The 19458-nt window shown below is 42.2% G+C and overlaps 1 protein-coding gene across 1 annotated transcript; it reads right to left on the minus strand.

The window, feature by feature from the left end:
- Positions 1 to 3100: 3100 nt before the first annotated feature.
- LOC120051869 (GTP-binding protein REM 2-like) lies at positions 3101 to 19208 on the minus strand. The gene is made up of 5 exons (XM_038998754.1): positions 19155 to 19208; positions 17833 to 18148; positions 17512 to 17585; positions 5505 to 5682; positions 3101 to 3393 (listed from the first exon to the last, which is right to left on the minus strand). Exons 1-5 carry the CDS (start codon positions 19206 to 19208, stop codon positions 3101 to 3103), a joined length of 915 nt encoding a protein of 304 aa, XP_038854682.1.
- Between the last annotated feature and the right edge of the window lie 250 nt (positions 19209 to 19458).

Raw genomic sequence — 19458 nt, forward strand, 5'->3', positions numbered from 1 at the left:
GATATTGTTTCTCATATTAAATTAAGAAAATACTTGTACAAGCCACCTTCCTATGATAGACTTTGGCAATGTAATGTATTGCATATGCATGCTGCTGCTTCCACATTACATATTCAATCTTCACAGTTTATCATATGTGCTCTTTTATTACTAATGGGTCTCACCCACCATTGTGTCTTACACCAGAGTGTAGGCTGGACCTCACTAACCACAAGAAGGTTACAGCACTGGTATCTGGCCATTCTTCAGAAGCCTCTCCCTTTCTATGAAATGTAGCAGCTTTCAGACACATAGGCTATTTCTCAAAATCTCACATCGATGCACAGACATAGGAAAACCAGTGTTTTGCTTTTAAGGCCTATGGTCCTGCAATAACCTACAGGGTGAATTGAGACTGGACAGTATGAATTCAGGGCCTTGATTAAGAGCTTGTTTGTGGAGTAATGTAATTGTTTCGATCTCCATTTTGGACTGTTCCACACTTTGATTAGAAACCTTGTTATGTATCGGCCAGCTTCATCACACAACATATCTGCAGTGGTTGTTTTTAATTTACATTAGTCTTGAGTGAAAATGGTACCATTTTAAGACAAAACAGTATGCTGGTTCAGTGTGTTATCTGCCTATGTTCCAGGTATCCAGTATCCAGTGATGTAAAGTACTAAAGTAAAAATACAACTTAAGTAATTTTTTGGGGTATCTGTACTTTACCTTACTATTCATATTTTTTTTTACAACTTTTACTTTTACTTCACTACATTCCTAAAGAAAAGTATGTAGTTTTTACTCTATACATTTTTCCTGACACCCAAAAGTAATCATTACATTTTGAATGCTTAGCGGGACAGGAAAATTATCCCATTCATGCACTTAACAAGAAAACATCTTTGGTCATTCCTACTGCCTCTGATCTGGCAGATTCACTAAACACAAATGCTTCATTTGTAGATTATGTCTGAGTGTCGGAGTTTGCCCCTGGCTATCCTTAATAAACAACATTTAAAAAAAAGAATTGTACTTTTACATTTGATACTTAAGTATATTTAAAACCAAATACTTTTAGACTTTTTTCTCAAGTAGTATTTTACTGGGTGACTAACTTTTACTGGAGTCATTTTCTATTAAGGTATCTTTACTTTTACTAAAGTATGACAATTGGGTACTTTTTCCACTATTGCCAGTATCCATTTTCCACCCCCACTGCTCCCAGGCAGGGGTTTGGATCCAGAGGAATGAGTCACAGTGAAAATATTATTTCATGCCACCATTTAAAGGGGGGGATTTTTTCCAATTCTGTTTCTCCCAGATTACAGCAGTGTTCTCCACTTCTCTTTGATGAGGTCCATGAAAATGATATGATGACCCATGATGATATACTCTGTTTCAATGCTTGCTCTTCAATAGTGTGGGTGTGAGTGGGAATGAAAGGAGAGTGGAGTAAAGGGTGGTAGAGTGATGTTGTGGGATACTGTTATCTGACAAAGTCCTCTTCTCAACAATAAACGTAAACACATTCGGAAATCTCATTCACTCCCCTTCAAGTGTACCCCAATTTTGTATGGGAAAATGTTGAACACAAATGCATATGGCACAAAGATTATAGGTCTCCTTGACAACAGTAACCTGGCAACGATAACTCTACATACAATAAATCCTGGCTGCATTCTCCATCCCCTCCCTCCTTCTCTCTTATGCCCTCTCCAAGTTTAGTCTCTCTCTGTCTCTCGCTCTGGCCCTTTCTCTACCCCTTCTCTGTATCCCCATGGATATAAGATTGTCTGTATACTCAAAAAAGCAAGTGAAGAGCTCACGAAAATAATCAAAACTATGTAATATCAGGGCTGCTACTTCGACTGCCCTATTGCACCTGTCCTGGAAACCTACAGGTAACTGCCAAAAGAAAGGAAACCCCAACATAAAGTGTGATAAGACGTTAATAGGGCACCAGAACAGCTTCAATGCAGCTGCAATGTGTCTTGGCATAGATTCTACAAGTGTCTGGAACTCTACTGGAGGGATTCTTACACGGGAAATTCCATAATTTGGTGTTTTATTAATGGTGGTGGAAAATGCTGTCTCTGGCGTCGCTCCAGAATATCCTATAAGTGTTCAATAGGTTGAGATCTGGTGACTGAGACACACACAAACACCCTTTAAAGCCCCACACTCATTTGAGGCCCCTCTTTCAAAGTCACTAAAATCTCCTTCTAGCCATGGTAGCCAAAATAATGGGCATCTGGACATTTTTATACATGACCCTAAGCATGATGGGATGTTAATCGCTTAATTAACTCAGGAACCATACGTGTGGAAGCAACTGCTTTCAATATACTTTGTATCACTCATTTACTCAAGTGTTTCCTTTACTTTGGCAGTTACGTGTATTTCTACAATGCGAAGAGCCTTCAGGGAAGTTTCTGCACTATAAAGTCTCTCAACTGTAACAGAACACACAGAGACAAATACATAGATAAAAAGAGTCACCTTCCTTTCTCATGACTTCTATAACTATTTTATTTGATCCTCAATGAAATCACATGGGAATAGAGGTGGATAATCAATTACACCACTACAGTATGATGCTTTGTGTTGTATTTACAGGTGTTCAACAGCTAATGAATGGTTTTCTATCTATCACCTATGGTTCTCTAGTACAACATTTTTACATGAATAAACCCAGAAACATCCATCTCTTCTTTAATGCCATTCTCTCTTCCTGCTCTTCTCTGCTTTATGCATGTGTCATCCCCCACAACTGTATCCTCTTCCCATCACTCACTTTTACACTCACACATTGACACTCACTTTTCTCATTACCATAATTTACCTCTTCGAATCCATCTCCATTTTGCGATTACTTACATCTTATTTCCCTCTTGCTCTTTCTAGCCACCCCTCTCTTTCTAGCCACCCCTCTCTTTCTAGCCACCACTCTCTCTTTCTGGCCACCCCTCTCTTTCTAGCCACCCCTCTCTCTTTCTAGCCACCCTCTCTCTTTCTAGCCACCCCTCTCTCTTCCTAGCCACCCCTCTCTCTTTCCAGCCACCCCTCTCTCTTTCTAGCCAACCCTCTCTCTTTCTATCCCTTCCATCATCCCTGATCACAGGGCACCCAGGTCATGGCAGGACCGGGACTTTTGTCTAAAGAACTTGCCCCCGTCTCGTTCCCTCTCGCGGGGGTAGCGTGGGACCAGGCTAGTGAGGAAACGCTTGGCACGGTGGGTGATGCTCTCCCGGCCGCCAGCCATGTCGTGCCCACAGGCCCCTGGAGGCACCGGGCTGAGGCCCCTGGCTAACCTCACAGCATACTCCAGGAGCTCTGCCGTGCGGTGATCCAGAGAGGCTGACATCTCTACATATAGACAGTCAAACAGAGAAGCGCTGGTGAGGGCCTCTGAGAGAAGAGAGAGAAAAAGGGAGACGATGATGAGGGAAAAAGAAAGACACCCATAAGCACAGTTGTCAGTGGGAAACACATTTTGGATGAGAACATTTTGGGTGGGTACACAGTGATGTGCTGGTGTCACAGGTTCATCCATATTAGTTACATGATAAAGCACCTCTTATTATGTCATTGTCCTGTGACTCAGCCCAGGTCCTCTCTGGTTGACATCAGATACACTTCAATATCCCTGCCTCTATGGATTTATTGTGTCATTACAGACTAGTATTCCCAGGACAAATACACACATATTGAAAGCATTTATTAAAAAGATGTTTTAAGCACATATAAATGTCACGACTTCCGCCGAAGTCGGTCCCTCTCCTTGTTCAGGCGGCGTTCGGCGGTCGACGTCACCGGTCTTCTAGCCATCGCCGATCCACTTTTCATCTTCCATTTGCTTTGTCTTTGTTTTCTACACACCTGGGGTCTATTCCCTAATTACATGTTCATTATTTAACCCTCTGTTTCCCACATGTTAGTGTGCGTGTTTATTGATTGTTCATGTCGGTACTTGTCGGCTGGTTATGTTTGCCGGGTTATGTATTTACGCCCGTTATTTTCGAGTGACCGGTATTTCTCCGCACCTTGAGTATTGTCTGTATACTGGTGCTGTCGTGGAATTAAATACCTTGTACACTCATTTCTGCTCTCCTGCGCCTGATTCACTGCACCAGTTACCCACCGCCTGACAATAAAAGATAGAGTGCAAGACAGAGATCCCGGGAATGAGACGCCAGACGATGAAAGATGGTGAGAAGCAAATGCCCTAATTGGTCCTAATTAAAACTGTGTTTGTTATTAGAGTTGAAGAGAGGTATGGTAAATGTTTTTTTCTCTCCTGAAGGAGATTTCAACCGATGCCTGTGAAAGCAATTCATCAGAATGCCTTACTCTCTGCCTCAGGCCTACTCAGACAAAGGCTCTTGGCTCTGAGATTACATAACACTGAATCCAAAAACGTCTAGGTCTGAAGAACTGCATTCTGGAGAAACACTTATCACACAGAGACGGGTGGGGGTGAAATGGAGAAAGTTTGAAAGAACAAAAGTTTTGTGTGTTATAGGTTGAGGGAACCAAACAGCCGAGCTCAGGCTGGTCTTCTGAACACACCACACAGCCATATCCTCAGTTGATATGTACGTTTAGATGAATAGGGTGTGTGTTCTCAGTATCTCATGCACAGTTCTCAGCATGCACATCCCCTCCCCCCATACTCCCACACTGCACTGCAGCTGAAGCGCTGTGCCACTTTCCGTCTGTATTCCTGTAAATCTCCCCCCACAGCAGTACCCTGCAGAGATACAGTATAGAACTCAACCTGACAACACACAGGGTGGAGATGGCAGGCAGGAATAAGGCAATGAGAGGAGAGAGCATCTATAGGGAGAGATAATCTATAGGGAAAGGTATACGGAGAGATAATCTATAGGGAAAGGTATAGGGAGAGATAATCTTTAGGGAAAGGTATAGAGAGAGATAATCTTTAGGGAAAGGTCAAATCAAATCAAAGTTTATTTGTCACGTGCGCCGAATACAACAGGTGTAGACCTTACAGTGAAATGCTTACTTACAGGCTCTAACCAATAGTTTGAAAAAAGGTATGTGTGTGTGTGTGTGTGTGTGTGTGTGTGTGTGTGTGTGTGTGTGTGTGTGTGTGTGTGTGTGTGTGTGTGTGTGTAGGTACCGGTAAGTAAAGAAATAAAACAACAGTAAAAAGACATGTGAAAATAACAGTAGCAAGGCTATATACAGACACTGGTTAGTCAGGCTTATTGAGGTAATATGTACATGTAGGTATGGTTAAAGTAACTATGCATATATGATAAATAGAGAGTAGCAGTAGCGTAAAAAGAGGGGTTGGCGGGTGGTGGGACACAATGCAGATAGGCCGGTTAGCCAATGTGCGGGAGCAAAGGGAAAGATATAGGGAGAGATAATCTTTAGGGAAAGGTATCCGCTAGGACAGTGCAGGTTATACAAAGCATCTTAAGGTTGCAGAGACAATGGGGGACATCATTCCATCGCAGTCCTGTAACAAAGAGAGGGCCAAGCTGCCTCACCTTGAGTGCTGACCTCACGTGAACGGACCAGGTCGCTCTTGTTGCCCACGAGGATGATGGGAGTTTGCGGTTGCGTCTCCCTGAGGAGGAGGCGGAGTTGGGCGGTGCGGTGGAAACTCCGCCTGTCCGTCACAGAGAACACCAGGACACACACCTCACACTGGAGATCAGACAGGTCCTGAGAGAGAGAGAGAGATCACCACAATCATACCACTTTACCTTCCATTTTGTCATATGAATTTCAATAAGAATACACTCCTATTTATAAGAAAGGCCATACTTGTACTTGTATAGAACAACCAAATCTACACTATATATATAAAAGTATGTGGACACCCCTTCAAATGAGTGGTTTTGTCTATTTCAGCCACACCTGTTGCTGACAGGTGTATAAAATCGAGCACACAGCCATGCCATCTCCCTAGACAAACATTGGCAGAATGACCTTACTGAAGAGCTCAGTTACTTTCAACATGGCACCGTCACAGTATGCCACCTTTCCAACAAGTCAGTTTGTCAAATTTCTGCCCTTCTAGATCTGCCCCAGTCAACTGTAAGTACTCCTATTGTGAAGTGGAAACGTATAGGAGCAACAACGGCTCAGCTGCAAAGTGGTAGGGCACATAAGCTCACAGAATGGGACCGGTGAGTGCTAAAGTGCATAAAAATCGCCTGTCCTCGGTTGCAACACTCACTACCGAGTTCCAAAACTGCCTCTGGAAGCAACGTCAGCACAAGAACTGTTCGTTGGGAGCTTCATGAAATGGGTTACCATGGCCGAGCAGCTGCTCACAAGCCTAAGATCACCATGCACAATGCCAAGCGTCGGCTGGAGTGGTGCAAAGCTCGCCGCCATTGGACTCTGGAGCAGTGGAAACGCGTTCTCTGGAGTGATGAATCACGCTTCACCATCTGGCAGTCTGACGGACAAATCTGGGTTTGGCGGATGTCAGGAAAACACTACCTGCCCGAATGCATAGTGCCAACTGTATGGTATGGTGGAGGAGGAATAATGGTCTGGGACTGTTTTTCATGGTTCGGACTAGGCCCCTTAGTTCCAGTGAAGGGAAATCTTAACGCTACAGCATAAAATGACATGCTAGACAATTCTGTGCTTCCAACTTTGTGGAAACAGTTTGGGTAAGGCCCTTTCCTGTTTCAGCAAGTCAATGGCCCCGTGCAGAAAGCAAGGTCCATACAGAAATGGTTTGTCGAGATCGGTGTGGAAGAACTTGACTGGCCTGCACAGAGCCCTAACCTCAACTCCATCGAATACCTTTGGGATGAATTGGAAGGCTGACAGCGAACAAGGCCTAATTTCCCAACATCTGTGCCCGACCTCACTAATGCTCTAGTGGCTGAAGTCCCCGCATCAATGTTCCAAAATCTAGTGGAAATCCTTTCCAGAAGAGTGGAGGCTGTTACAGCAGCAAAGGGGGGACCAACTCCATATTAATACCCATAATTTTGGAATGAGATGTTCGACAAGCAGGTGTCCACATACTTTTGGTCATGTAGTGTATATGTTATTCCTATGAATAAGAAAGCGGTTAACCCTGCTGCCAGGTTTCAAAATGATAGGAACATTTGGCTACACATATTTTTATGTGTCTTAAAACTTCTTATGGCTCAAATCCCGTTACAGGGATCGATTTGACAACAGCCAGTGAAAGTGCAGGGCGCCAAATTCAAACAACAGAAATCTCATAATTAAAATTTCTCAAACATACAAGTATTATACACCATTTTAAAGATAAACTTGTTGTTAATCCCACCACAGTGTCCGATTTCAAAAAGGCTTTACGACGAAAGCATACCATGCGATTATGTTAGGTCAGCGCCTAGTCACAGAAAAACACAGCCATTTTCCAGCCAAAGAGTGGAGTCACAAAAAGCAGAAATAGAGAGAAAATGAATCACTAACCTTTGATGATCTTCATCAGATGGCACTCATAGGACTTCATGTTACACAATACATGTATGTTTTGTTAGATAAAGTTCATATTTATATCCAAAAATCTCAGTTTACATTGGCGCGTTATTTTCAGTAATGTTTTAACTCCAAAACATCCGGTGATTTTGCAGAGAGCCACATCAATTTACAGGGATACTCATCATAAACGTTGATGAAAGATACAAGTGTTATGCATAGAATTAAAGATATACTTCTCCTTAATAACTTCTTATGGCTGCATCCCGCTACCGGGATCGATATGACAACAGCCAGTGAAAGTGCAGGGTGCCAAATTCAAACAACAGAAATCTCATAATTAAAATTCCTCAAACATATATATCTTTTTTTTTATTATTTTTTTTATTTTTTATTTTATCCCATTTTCTCCCCAATTTTCGTGGTATCCAATCGCTAGTAATTACTATCTTGTCTCATCGCTACAACTCCCGTACGGGCTCGGGAGAGACGAAGGTCGAAAGCCATGCGTCCTCCGAAGCACAACCCAACCAAGCCGCACTGCTTCTTAACACAGCGCGCCTCCAACCCGGAAGCCAGCCGCACCAATGTGTCGGAGGAAACACCGTGTACCTGGCCCCCTTGGTTAGCGCGCACTGCGCCCGGCCCGCCACAGGAGTCGCTGGAGCGCGATGAGACAAGGATATCCCTACCGGCCAAACCCTCCCTAACCCGGACGACGCTATGCCAATTGTGCGTCGCCCCACGGGCCTCCCGGTCGCGGCCGGCTGCGACAGAGCCTGGGCGCGAACCCAGAGACTCTGGTGGCGCAGTTAGCACTGCGATGCAGTGCCTTAGACCACTGCGCCACCCGGGAGGCCCTTATATATCATTTTAAAGGTAATCTTGTTGTTAATCCCACCAAAGTGTCCGATTTCAAATATGCTTTTCAGCGAAAGCACTACAAACGATTATGTTAGGTCACCACCAAACCACAATAAGCACAGCCATTTTTCCAGCGAAAGATAGCTTTCACAAAAAGCAGAAATAGAGATAAAATGAATCACTAACCTTTGATTATCTTCATCAGATGACACTCATAGGACTTCATGTTACACAATACATGCATGTTTTGTTTGATAAAGTTCATATTTATAACAAAAAATCTGAGTTTACATTGGCGCGTTACATTCACTAGTTCCAAAAACATCAAGTGATTTTGCATAGCCACATCGTTTCAACAGAAATACTCATCATAAATGTAGATCATCAGAATGCAGTCCTAGGAATCCCAGGTCCACAATAAATGCTTGATTTGTTCAATAATGTCCGTTATTTATGTCCAATTAGCTACTTTGGTTAGCGCGTTTGGAAAAACAATTCCAAAGTCACAAAGCGTGTCCACTATAACGTGACGAAATGTCCAAAAGTTCGGTAACAGTCAGTAGAAACATGTCAAACGATGTACTGAATCAATCTTTAGAATGTTGTTAACATACATCTTGAATAACGTTCCAACCGGAGAATTAGATTGACTTCAGATGAGCGGTGGAATGGAGGTCCTCCTCATGAAAATGCACATGTGAAAGCATGGTCAGCTCGTGGCAGTGATTACTCATTCCTGTCTCCTTCGGCCCCCCTTCACATTAGAGTCATCAGACAAAGTTCTATTGCCTGTTGACATCTAGTGGAAGCCGTAGGAAGTGAAAACTCATCAATATCTCGCTGTAATTTCAATGAGAGCTTGGTTGAAAATCTGCCACCTCAGAAAAAATTCAAACAGGAAGTGGAACTTCTCAGGTTTTTGCCTGCCATATGAGTTCTGTTATACTCACAGACATTATTTTAACAGTTTTGGAAACTTTAGAGTGTTTTCTATCCAAATCTACTAATTATATGCATATTCTAGCTTCTGGGCCTGAGTAACAGGCAGTATACTTTGGGCACGCTTTTCATCCAGACGTGAAAATACTGCCCCCTTGCATAAAGTGTGCACATTTTTAGAAACTTGTGAATGAGGGTCAGCAGCCACATTTCATTAGGGACAGATCGAACTTTACTGCGGTGGTCCAAAATAGGGAAGGGTTGTTTTTTTGTTGCTTTGGGGAGGGTTGTGTGTTTTTTTTATTGGGCACAGAGGAGGGAGGTTTCCCTGGTTTACATTCGCTCTTTTGAAGGACTTACTATATAAATTCTTCCATTGTAGACAAATGTCCTCATCTGCTTGCATGCGCCTCCCCTATAACAAGGTGATTTGGTATTTCCCTTATGCACTACAATTCAAACGCATGCTAACTTTTACTACACCACAGGTCAATATCTTCTACCAGTCTAACTTTCTATCCTGCCCTCTATCCAGATCTGCAATAGGCTAACTAGCAACCATACATAAAAGCTGCATACATTTTTTACCTTAATTTAACTAGGCAAGTCAGTTTAGAAAAAAATCTTATTTTCAATGACAGCCTAGGAACAGTGGGTTAACTGCCTTGTTCAGGGGTAGAGCGACATATTTTCACCTTGTCAGCTCGGGGATTCAATCTTGCAACCTTTCGGTTACTAGTCCAACGCTCTAACCACTAGGCTACCTGCCGAATCCACAAGAACAAATAGGAGTAGCTGATAGGCAGCAGAGAGCCCAGCTGCAACATTACACATGAAAGAAAAGTTAAGAGAAGAACAGTGAAGAACACAGGGGCCCCTCCTGTACTCCCTGTTCACCCACGACTATGTGACCAACACAAGTCCAACACCATTATCAAGTTCACTGACGAAACGAAGGTGTTAGGCAATGATGAGTCAGCCTACAGGGAGGTCAGTAACCTGGCAGTGTGGTGCCAGAGCAACAACCCTTCCCTCAACATCAGCAAGACCAAGGAGCTGATCGTGGACTACAGGAAAGGGGGGGTGAGCATGCCCCCATCCACATCGACGGGGCAGCAGTAGAGCAGGTAGACAGCTTCAAGTTCCTCATTGTCCAAATCACTAAAGACTTAAAATGGTCCAAACACACATGCAGTCATGAAGAAGGTGCGACAGTGTCTCTTCCCCCTCAGGAGGTTGAAAAAGTTTGGCATGGGCCCTCAAATCCTGAAAAGGTTCTACAGCTGTACCATTGAGAGCATATTGACTGGCTGCATCACTGCTTGGTATGGCAATAGCACCGCCCTCAATCGCATGGCGCTACAGAGGGTTGTGCGGACAGCTCAGTACATCACTGGGGCCGAGCTCCCTGCCATCCAGGACCTCTATATCAGGCGGTGTGAAAAGAAGGCCTGGAAAATCGTCAAAGACCCCAACCACACAAGACATAGATTATTTTCTCTGCTGCTTCACAGCAAGAGATAGCAGTGCATCAAGTCTGACACAAACAGGCTCTTGAACAGCTTCTATCCCCAAGCAATACGACTGATAAAAAGAGAACAAAATAGCTACACGGACTGAGTTTACCTTATATCTTTATTTCCATATTTGTCTCTATGCACACTCACAGGGCCCTAACACACACAAACAATCACTCCATAATTTGCTCACTCACACATAATATGCACATACATTCATACCGACTGTACACACCTGCACAACCACTCACATGCAAGCTGCTGCTATTCTGTTTATCCTGTTGCCTAGTCCCCTTACCCCTATACATATCTACCTCCATCACTCCAGTATCCCTGCACATGTAAATATGGTATTGGATCTGACTTCTTAAATATTTCCTGCCTATAGTATACTTACTTTATTATGCGATTTATATTTCCTATTCTTATTTCTTGTGTGTTTTTTTCCTAGTAATACATTGCTATTGATTATTGCATTGTTGGGTTTTGAGTTTGCAAGAAAGGCATTTCACTGTAGTTGTGTATGTGACATTAAAACTTTAAACTTGAAGACAAGACACGCAGCTCAACAAGCTCCCCTATTGATCTTGTTTAGGGACAATACAATTATCCTACCTAGACTAGCCTACAACACCACAATGCCATGAATAATTGCATTATTGTTTTTAAGTGAGTACAAAATTCTAGAGATACGCTGTCTGTTGCAGATCATCATTCTCCCAAGTCGTCCTATAATAATGTGGCCACATATGCTCCAGGCAGGCCTAGTTATTCAGGAAAGCTTAAAGCAGGCTCTGCCTCCTCTCCAATTCAAGCGGCTAGTCCTGGCGCACCTAGAACCTAATGCTTCAATATAGCTTAAATATTTGTCATTTAACTTTTAAAATGTATTACCTTTTATATTTGGCATAAACACAACCAGTCACAATGTTAAAATCTGATTAAGCTACATCAAAAAGTCTCCTGTAGGCATGTGCACGTTCGTCAATAATATAATTCCAGCATCCTCAAAATGACTTGACATTAACCAGGTTTCCATCCAACCTTTTAATGCCATTAAAGTACGTCAGACAAAAAATAGCACAACATCATGGGAAAGCATGCAGTTAGACTACAGATGAAATAAGTTATGATGAACTTCACAGGGTGGTGAAAGTGCACAGTGATAAGCTTGATGCTCCTTTCAATAAATATTGAGAGTCTTATTCGGGTAACATGATGATTGATGCTTGGCTGCCGTTTGAAAAATAATCTCACACTTTTGTCCATAATAATCTCATCATGTAGGCTATACCCACACTGTATCTGCGAGCTCTTGGCTAAAGTGGGCACATTCACTATACCTAAACAAATTTTTTGTGTGACAAAACCATCAGTAGGCACTAGAGTTGTAAACCCATTGAACGTTTATTTTTTTATTCGGTACAAGGAAATTTAACTGCAAAAGTTATTTGCAGATTTTAGAATATTCACATGGAAATCTGATTTGGATGAAAACCTAGCTATAGACACCAGTGGCAGTCGGTGCCTTTTAAGATGAGGGAGGATAATAAAAAATGTTTATGACCATGGCCTTATTTATATTACAGCATACTGGATGACTATCATTCATATTTCATTCACCCAGCTCAATGTAACATCGTCAGGTTTAGGCTACTACATGATATTCAAATGTTCCCTGTACTCATCATGAGGTTGCTACAACCTAGCCTATGAATGAAAGTTTACAACGTAGGTGCACAGGTCGAGAGAATTATGAGTAATCAAGCTGTTAGACAGTGACACATTCAATACCGCCTTGCACACTCTTGCCTGCATCTAGCTGATCTGGGGTGTAATCATTAGTCCAACAGTTGCAAACATGAGTTTCTACTGGACAAATTCAGTTGTTTATCCTTGTTTTGTTCCGTTTGCTTCCGTTTAAGAAACATTTTTCAACAGAATTGGCGCAATGAATACACCCCTGATCACACTCAAACACAGTTCATTTTCATACCAGGCACATACAAACAGCTTGTTGTATATATAATTCCTTCTCGCATCTATCTATGCCCTCTCCTCCTCTCACCTTTTTCCTTCGCATGTGGACTTCAGTGCCGAACACATCAGCTGTCTGTGACCAGGCGAAAAAACCTTTCCATGCAAAACCTTCATATCATGACTGCTAACTGCTACAAACAGCCTACATCGTTGTGACACCATAGTCAACATAGGCATAGCTACTAGAACTAAGGCGTTAGTAAACCCGCTACAATCATGTAGTACAGCGTAGTCAGTTTAGCAGTTACATCGGCGGGCCCAGGTGGCTATAAATTAATAAAGCCAAAAGCTTATGGAAGAGTTCCAGTGTTGGATTGACATAGCCCTCTAGCTAACATAGCATTCCTCTCTGTTTGAGCTGGGTGTTTGAGTATGCTAAACTAGCTAGCTGCATTTGACACTAGCTAAGTAGGTGAAAGTGAAAGTGTAACAATCTACTACGAAATATAGCTATCTTTGTTTTTCTCTCTCTCCCTCTCTCGCTTGCTTCTCCTTAACTTTAGAAGAAATTAATTTGTTCAAAACTGTTAAACTATTGTCTTTCTCTCTCTTTGAGTCAACTACCACATTTTATGCACTGCAGTGCTAGCTAGCTGTAGCTTATGCTTTCAATACTAGATTCATTCTCTGATCCTTTGATTGGGTGGACAACATGTCAGTTCATGCTGCAAGAGCTCTGATAGGTTGGAGGACATCCTCCAGAAGTTGTCATAATTCTATCTATGGAAGGGGGTGAGAACCATGAGCCTCCTAGGTTTTGTATTGAAGTAAATGTACCCAGAGGAGAACATAAGCTAGCTGTCCTCCGGCTACACCATAGTGCTACCCCGGCTACACCATAATGCTATCTCAGTGCAGCTGAGGCTACTGTAGACCTTCATTGCAAAACAGTGTGTTTTAATCAAATATTTGGTGACATGTGAATATATTTAGAATAGTTTTATCTAAAGATGATTATTTTTTTAATGTTCAACCATTTTATTTTTTATGAAATCCACTGAGGAGGAGCCTCCACTGATAGACACCCTAAAGACTCTGGCAAGTGCACTAGTCCAGTGTCACTTTGATTATGCCTGCACATCATGGTTCACCAGCAGCCCCAAACATCTAAACAATAAGCTACAGACCAGCCAAAACAAGCTTGTAAGAATTTTACTTAAACTCCCCACTCATACTCATCTGGAGGTTGAGCATTTTAAGCAGCTAGGCTTAGTCTGGTCCACATAATTATTACAGCCTCAGTCCCCAGGTACCTATCCAACAATTTTTCATTTATTAAAGATGCCCACCAGCATAATACCAGAGCCAGAGACACTAATATTCATTGTTTTAAATATAAGAGTCTATCTGGTAAGAACATATTTTAACTACCACAGCAACTCAGAGCCATACCAACCATAACCACTTTTAAAAAGCATGTCAAAAGCTGGCTAATGTGTGAACAGTATAACATTTTTTTTCTCTGTATCTCTGTAATGTGTTTATATACTGTATATGTAATTGTGTTTGTATTTATGTAATAAATATGGACCATACTGGAAATAAGTCCCCGACTTTATTATGCAATCCCGGTCACTTTTAAAAATCTTTGTACTGTGTGTATATATTAGAGGTCGACCGATTAATCGGAATGGCCGATTAATTAGGGCCGATTTCAAGTTTTCATAACAATCGGAAATCGGTAATTTTGGACGCCGATTTTGCCGATTTTTTTTTTTTACACCTTTATTTAACTAGGCAAGTCAGTTAAGAACACATTCTTATTTTCAATGACGGCCTAGGAACGGTGGGTTAACTGCCTTGTTCAGGTGCAGAACGACAGATTTTTACCTTGTCAGCTCAGGGATTCAATCTTGCAACCTTACGGTTAACTAGTCCAACGCTCTAACCACTTGCTTCACGAGGAGCCCGCCTGTTACGCGAATGCAGTAAGAAGCCAAGGTAAGTTGCTAGCTAGCATTAAACTTATCTTATAAAAAACAATCAATCAATCAATCATAATCCCTAGTTATAACTACACATGGTTGATGATATTACTAGTTTATCTAGCGTGTCCTGCGTTGCATATAATCGATGCAGTGCGCATTCGCGAAAAAGGACTGTCGTTGCTCCAACGTGTACCTAACCATAAACATCAATGCCTTTCTTAAAATCAATACACAGAAGTATATATTTTTAAACCTGCATATTTAGCTAAAAGAAATCTAGGTTAGCAGGCAATATTAACCAGGTGAAATTGTGTCACTTCTCTTGCGTTCATTGCACACAGAGTCAGGGTATATGCAACAGTTTGGGCCGCCTGGCTCATTGCGAACTAATTTGCCAGAATTTTACGTAATTATGACATAACATTGAAGGTTGTGCAATGTAACAGGAATATTTAGACTTATGGATGCCACCCGTTAGATAAAATATGGAACGGTTCTGTATTTCACTGAAAGAAAAAAGGTTTTGTTTTTGAGATGATAGTTTCCGGATTCTACCATATTAATGACCTAAGGCTCGTATTTCTGTGTGTTATTATGTTATAATTAAGTATATGATTTGATAGAGCAGTCTGACTGAGCGATGGTAGGCACCAGCAGGCTCGTAAGCATTCATTCAAACAGCACTTTCGTGCGTTTTGCCAGCAGCTCTTCGCAATGCTTCAAGCATTGCACTGTTTATGACTTCAAGCCTATCAACTCCCGAGATTAGGCTGGTGTAACCGATGTGAAATGGCTAGCTAGTTAGCGGGGTTCGCGCTAATAGCGTTTCAAACGTCACTCGCTCTGAGACTTGGAGTAGTTGTTCCCCTTGCTCTTCATGGGTAACGCCGCTTCGAGGGTGGCTGTTGTCGATGTGTTCCTGGTTCGAGCCCAGGTAGCGGCGAGGAGAGGGATGGAAGCTATACAGTTAAACTGGCAATACTAAAGTGCCTATAAGAACATCCAATAGTCAAAGGTAATGAAATACAAATCGTATAGAGAGAAATAGTCCTATAATTCCTATAATAACTACAACCTAAAACTTCTTACGTGGGAATATTGAAGACTCATGTTAAAAGGAACCACCAGCTTTCATATGTTCTCATGTTCTGAGCAAGGAACTTAAACGTTAGCTTTCTTACATGGCACATATTGCACTTTTACTTTCTTCTCCAACACTTTGTTTTTGCATTATTTAAACCACATTGAACATGTTTCATTATTTATTTGAGGCTAAATTGATTTTATTGATGTATTATATTAAGTTAAAATAAGGGTTCATTCAGTATTGTTGTAATTGTCATTATTACAAATAAATAATCGGTATCGGATTTTTTTGGTCCTCCAATAATCGGTATCGGCGTTGAAAAAAATCATAATCGGTCGACCTCTAGTATATATATGTATTTTTTTTACTGATAAATAAAATCAATCAATCCAAATTGTGCAGCAACCATTTGATGACTGGAAAGTGACATCTATTACAGAACACCAAAAAGTTGAATGACATTCGGAGATTGTCAAGCCAAACCTTCGATACTGGGTAGGCCGACAAGGTAGGGAGGGATGTATTTTCTGTTTGTCGAGATTGACATAGTCTATTTATTGTGGCATTGAAAACGCAAACCATGATATTGAAGTGCCCGAATTCGGTATGCTTTGTTTATTGGTTGTGTGGTGCATTGTCACAGAAACCTGTTGGTAGAAAATGTGTTGCTTATATTTAAAAAAGTATAAATATCAATATCAAAATGTTGAAAATCAGATTCCCCCCTAGCTGATCATTGTCTGCAGCCGGCACTGATAGTAGTATAATGAAACAGGCAGGGAACCTTCAACCTTCTGGCCCATAGCCCTGACCGTGTGATTGTGTTTTTTCAAAAATGTCAAACAAATGATTGCATATTGTTCTGGTGGTATGCAGTGAAAGTGTGCTGCCTGCAGCAGTCAAGACTGAGAGTGGAGCCCTGTGCTCTTTCATTCTATGATTCCCCGCTGCCTAGAGACAAATTACCATACCACACCAACTGGGAACCACGTCAATTACGGATGACACACGCAGAGAATACAATCACACACACACACACACACACACACACACACTGGATGCCCTTCGAGTGAATCGTTCATAAGTCACTGAAAATGATTCAGGGACACTCAGTGAGAAAAGCTAAATTGTAATTCTAAAATCTGAATTTAAGATTTCACTCTTGAGACTGGACTGCATCAAAAGGCTAACTCATATTCTACTGAACATAATAGACAGAGCAGCATCACCAACATATCTTGGTCTCTCACACAAGACAACCAGAGAACAACGTCAGTGATGCAATTAGATAAACAGAATCGCAATAAAATAAATCTATATAAGGTCAACAAAAAGGAAAGACCCAAATTCACAAAATCTTGTTATTTCAGACTGGAGAGCTACTACAATACCCAACCCCCAGCTGGGTCAGGAACAGCAGAAGGAGAATATGTCCCCAGTACTGTACATCTGCTCAGCGAGCAGCTCCCTCCCTTACACATCCATGAACACGTTTGAAGAATACCCAGGGCAACAGGGGTAAACTTGTGGAAAATAACATGATAAGAAGCTTCCAAGCCAGTCAATAATAGAGTCCCACAGGGGAAACTCCCACAGGGAAACTCCCACATTAAGAGTTAGTCCATGAGGAAAGACAAAGGGTAAGGAGTGGGAGAGAGAAGGCTGGGGTAGAGTGCGACCACAGATGTGCTGTTAGGCTCACCTGCCTCCAGTTGTCGTAGATAAGGATGGTGCAGTCCTCGTCGTCCACGGTAACAGTGTGCACATAGCCCTCCCCTGAGGGGGAGAGAGAGACATATCAGGGAAGTCTCAGGTGGGAGATGGTGGAAATAAGGTTTTCAGCTTACGTTTTTTTTTTACAAGACATACAAAATGTTGGGGTGATTTGCCCGGCACACATTTAACCTGTTAGTATCATAGGCCAATTTTTGTAAAAACAGTGGTCAGTCTGTGGAAAAACTAGACGGGTCACAAGCAGATGTTTCTTTCATATATTTTTGTCAACATCCAAACACCAATGCACCTTCAGAATCCACAGATGCAGTTCGATCCAAATCCCCAGCCAAGGCGATAGCAAGGCATGACTTGCCCACCCCATTCTGACCCAGCAGGGCAATTCGAAAGGGCCCTTCAGAGGGGGGTCTCCTCTCTACTGCTGAGGTGATGGTCTCATCCTTCGCCAGGCTGAAACTGATTGGAGGAGGAGAAGGTCCAGCCAACCCTGATGTCCAATCACAATCATCATGAACAGCTTCTTCCCGTCTGAGTTGGTGTTTGATTGGCAGAGGGGTACTTCCTCTGCGTAAAGGCGGGGCACTGGACAGAGTCATACTATCACACTGAAAGAGAGACAAATAAATAAATATACACAATATTTAAGCAATAATGCCCGAGAGGGTGTGGTATATGGCCAAGATACTGTACCACGGCTAAGGGCTGTTCTTAAGCACGATGCAAGGCGGAGTGCATTATTGCTATTATAAAATGGTTACCAACATAACTAGAACAGTAAAAAGTACTTTTTTGATTTACCCATGGCTTTCAGCCAATCAGCATTCAGGGCTCAAACCACCCAGTTTATAAATTCCCATATAACATGGACCAACCAGGCTCTGACTTTGAGTCCACATTTCCATCAGAATTCCACACTCTGTAGCAGCTTACCATACACACATACAATTGTATAGATAGCAAGGAGTGTGATGTGGCTTCCATGTGCAATGCTGCGCAATGCTGCGGTACCTAGTATACTACCACATCCTCAGCTGTCTCCGGGAAAACTTGAACCAATTTGACTGTAATAGACAGTGGGCTAGTCACTCTGTGCCTGACATGTCATCACTTTTAGTGTGATCTGAAATAGAAAGCCCGAGTCACATACATTACATTATCTCACTCTGTGTCTATCCCCCTCATTATTAACATCTACACTGCTTCTGCCTCTCTCTACCCCCCTCTATATCTCTCCATCTCCCTTTCTAGCTTCATCTCTCGATGTATGTCTGTCTCTTTCTCTCTCACACAAGCACACACGCTCACACACAGGCTCAAACACACACACACAAAGAGACGCAGAGCACCTTTAAGAACTGAATGGCCTCCTGCCCATGAACAATTTGATGTCAGTTACATTTGAAGCTCAAAGAATAAACAAAATCAATTGGAGCCCTTCTGTTATGTCATCAGCACTTCCCGCATCCGGTCACAACGCGTGCAAGCGATAGACGTTCTTGACAGATGTCTTGTGAGGTAAGCGTTAAGTAATGACATATTTGTATCCATATAAACTGTTAAAAAGGTACATGGTGGCTGCCCAGCACATTCTCTTTAAACATCCTCGCCTACCTTCACCAGTGTTTCCTCGATACTGATACTGTCTTTGAGCACATCTGTCGGCATCTGCAACTTGAAATACACCAGTCAGAAAGCGACTTTTAAGGAATCCCGAGTGTTTTCCCGCCCTCACACTCTTCTTACTCACGCGCTCTCTGCCTCAAGCCACACCAAAAACGGTTCTCTCTCTCTCTCTCTCTCTCTCTCTCTCTCATGCGCAATCACAAACACTACACGCACGCACAGACTCTGCTACATTGGCAACTGAAAACACTTTTCTCTCCCCCACAGTGTGCTCTCCTATACAGTAAATTCG

Source organism: Salvelinus namaycush, chromosome 8 (assembly GCF_016432855.1).
Source record: "Salvelinus namaycush isolate Seneca chromosome 8, SaNama_1.0, whole genome shotgun sequence".
In the NCBI taxonomy this organism is placed as follows: Eukaryota; Metazoa; Chordata; class Actinopteri; order Salmoniformes; family Salmonidae; genus Salvelinus; species Salvelinus namaycush.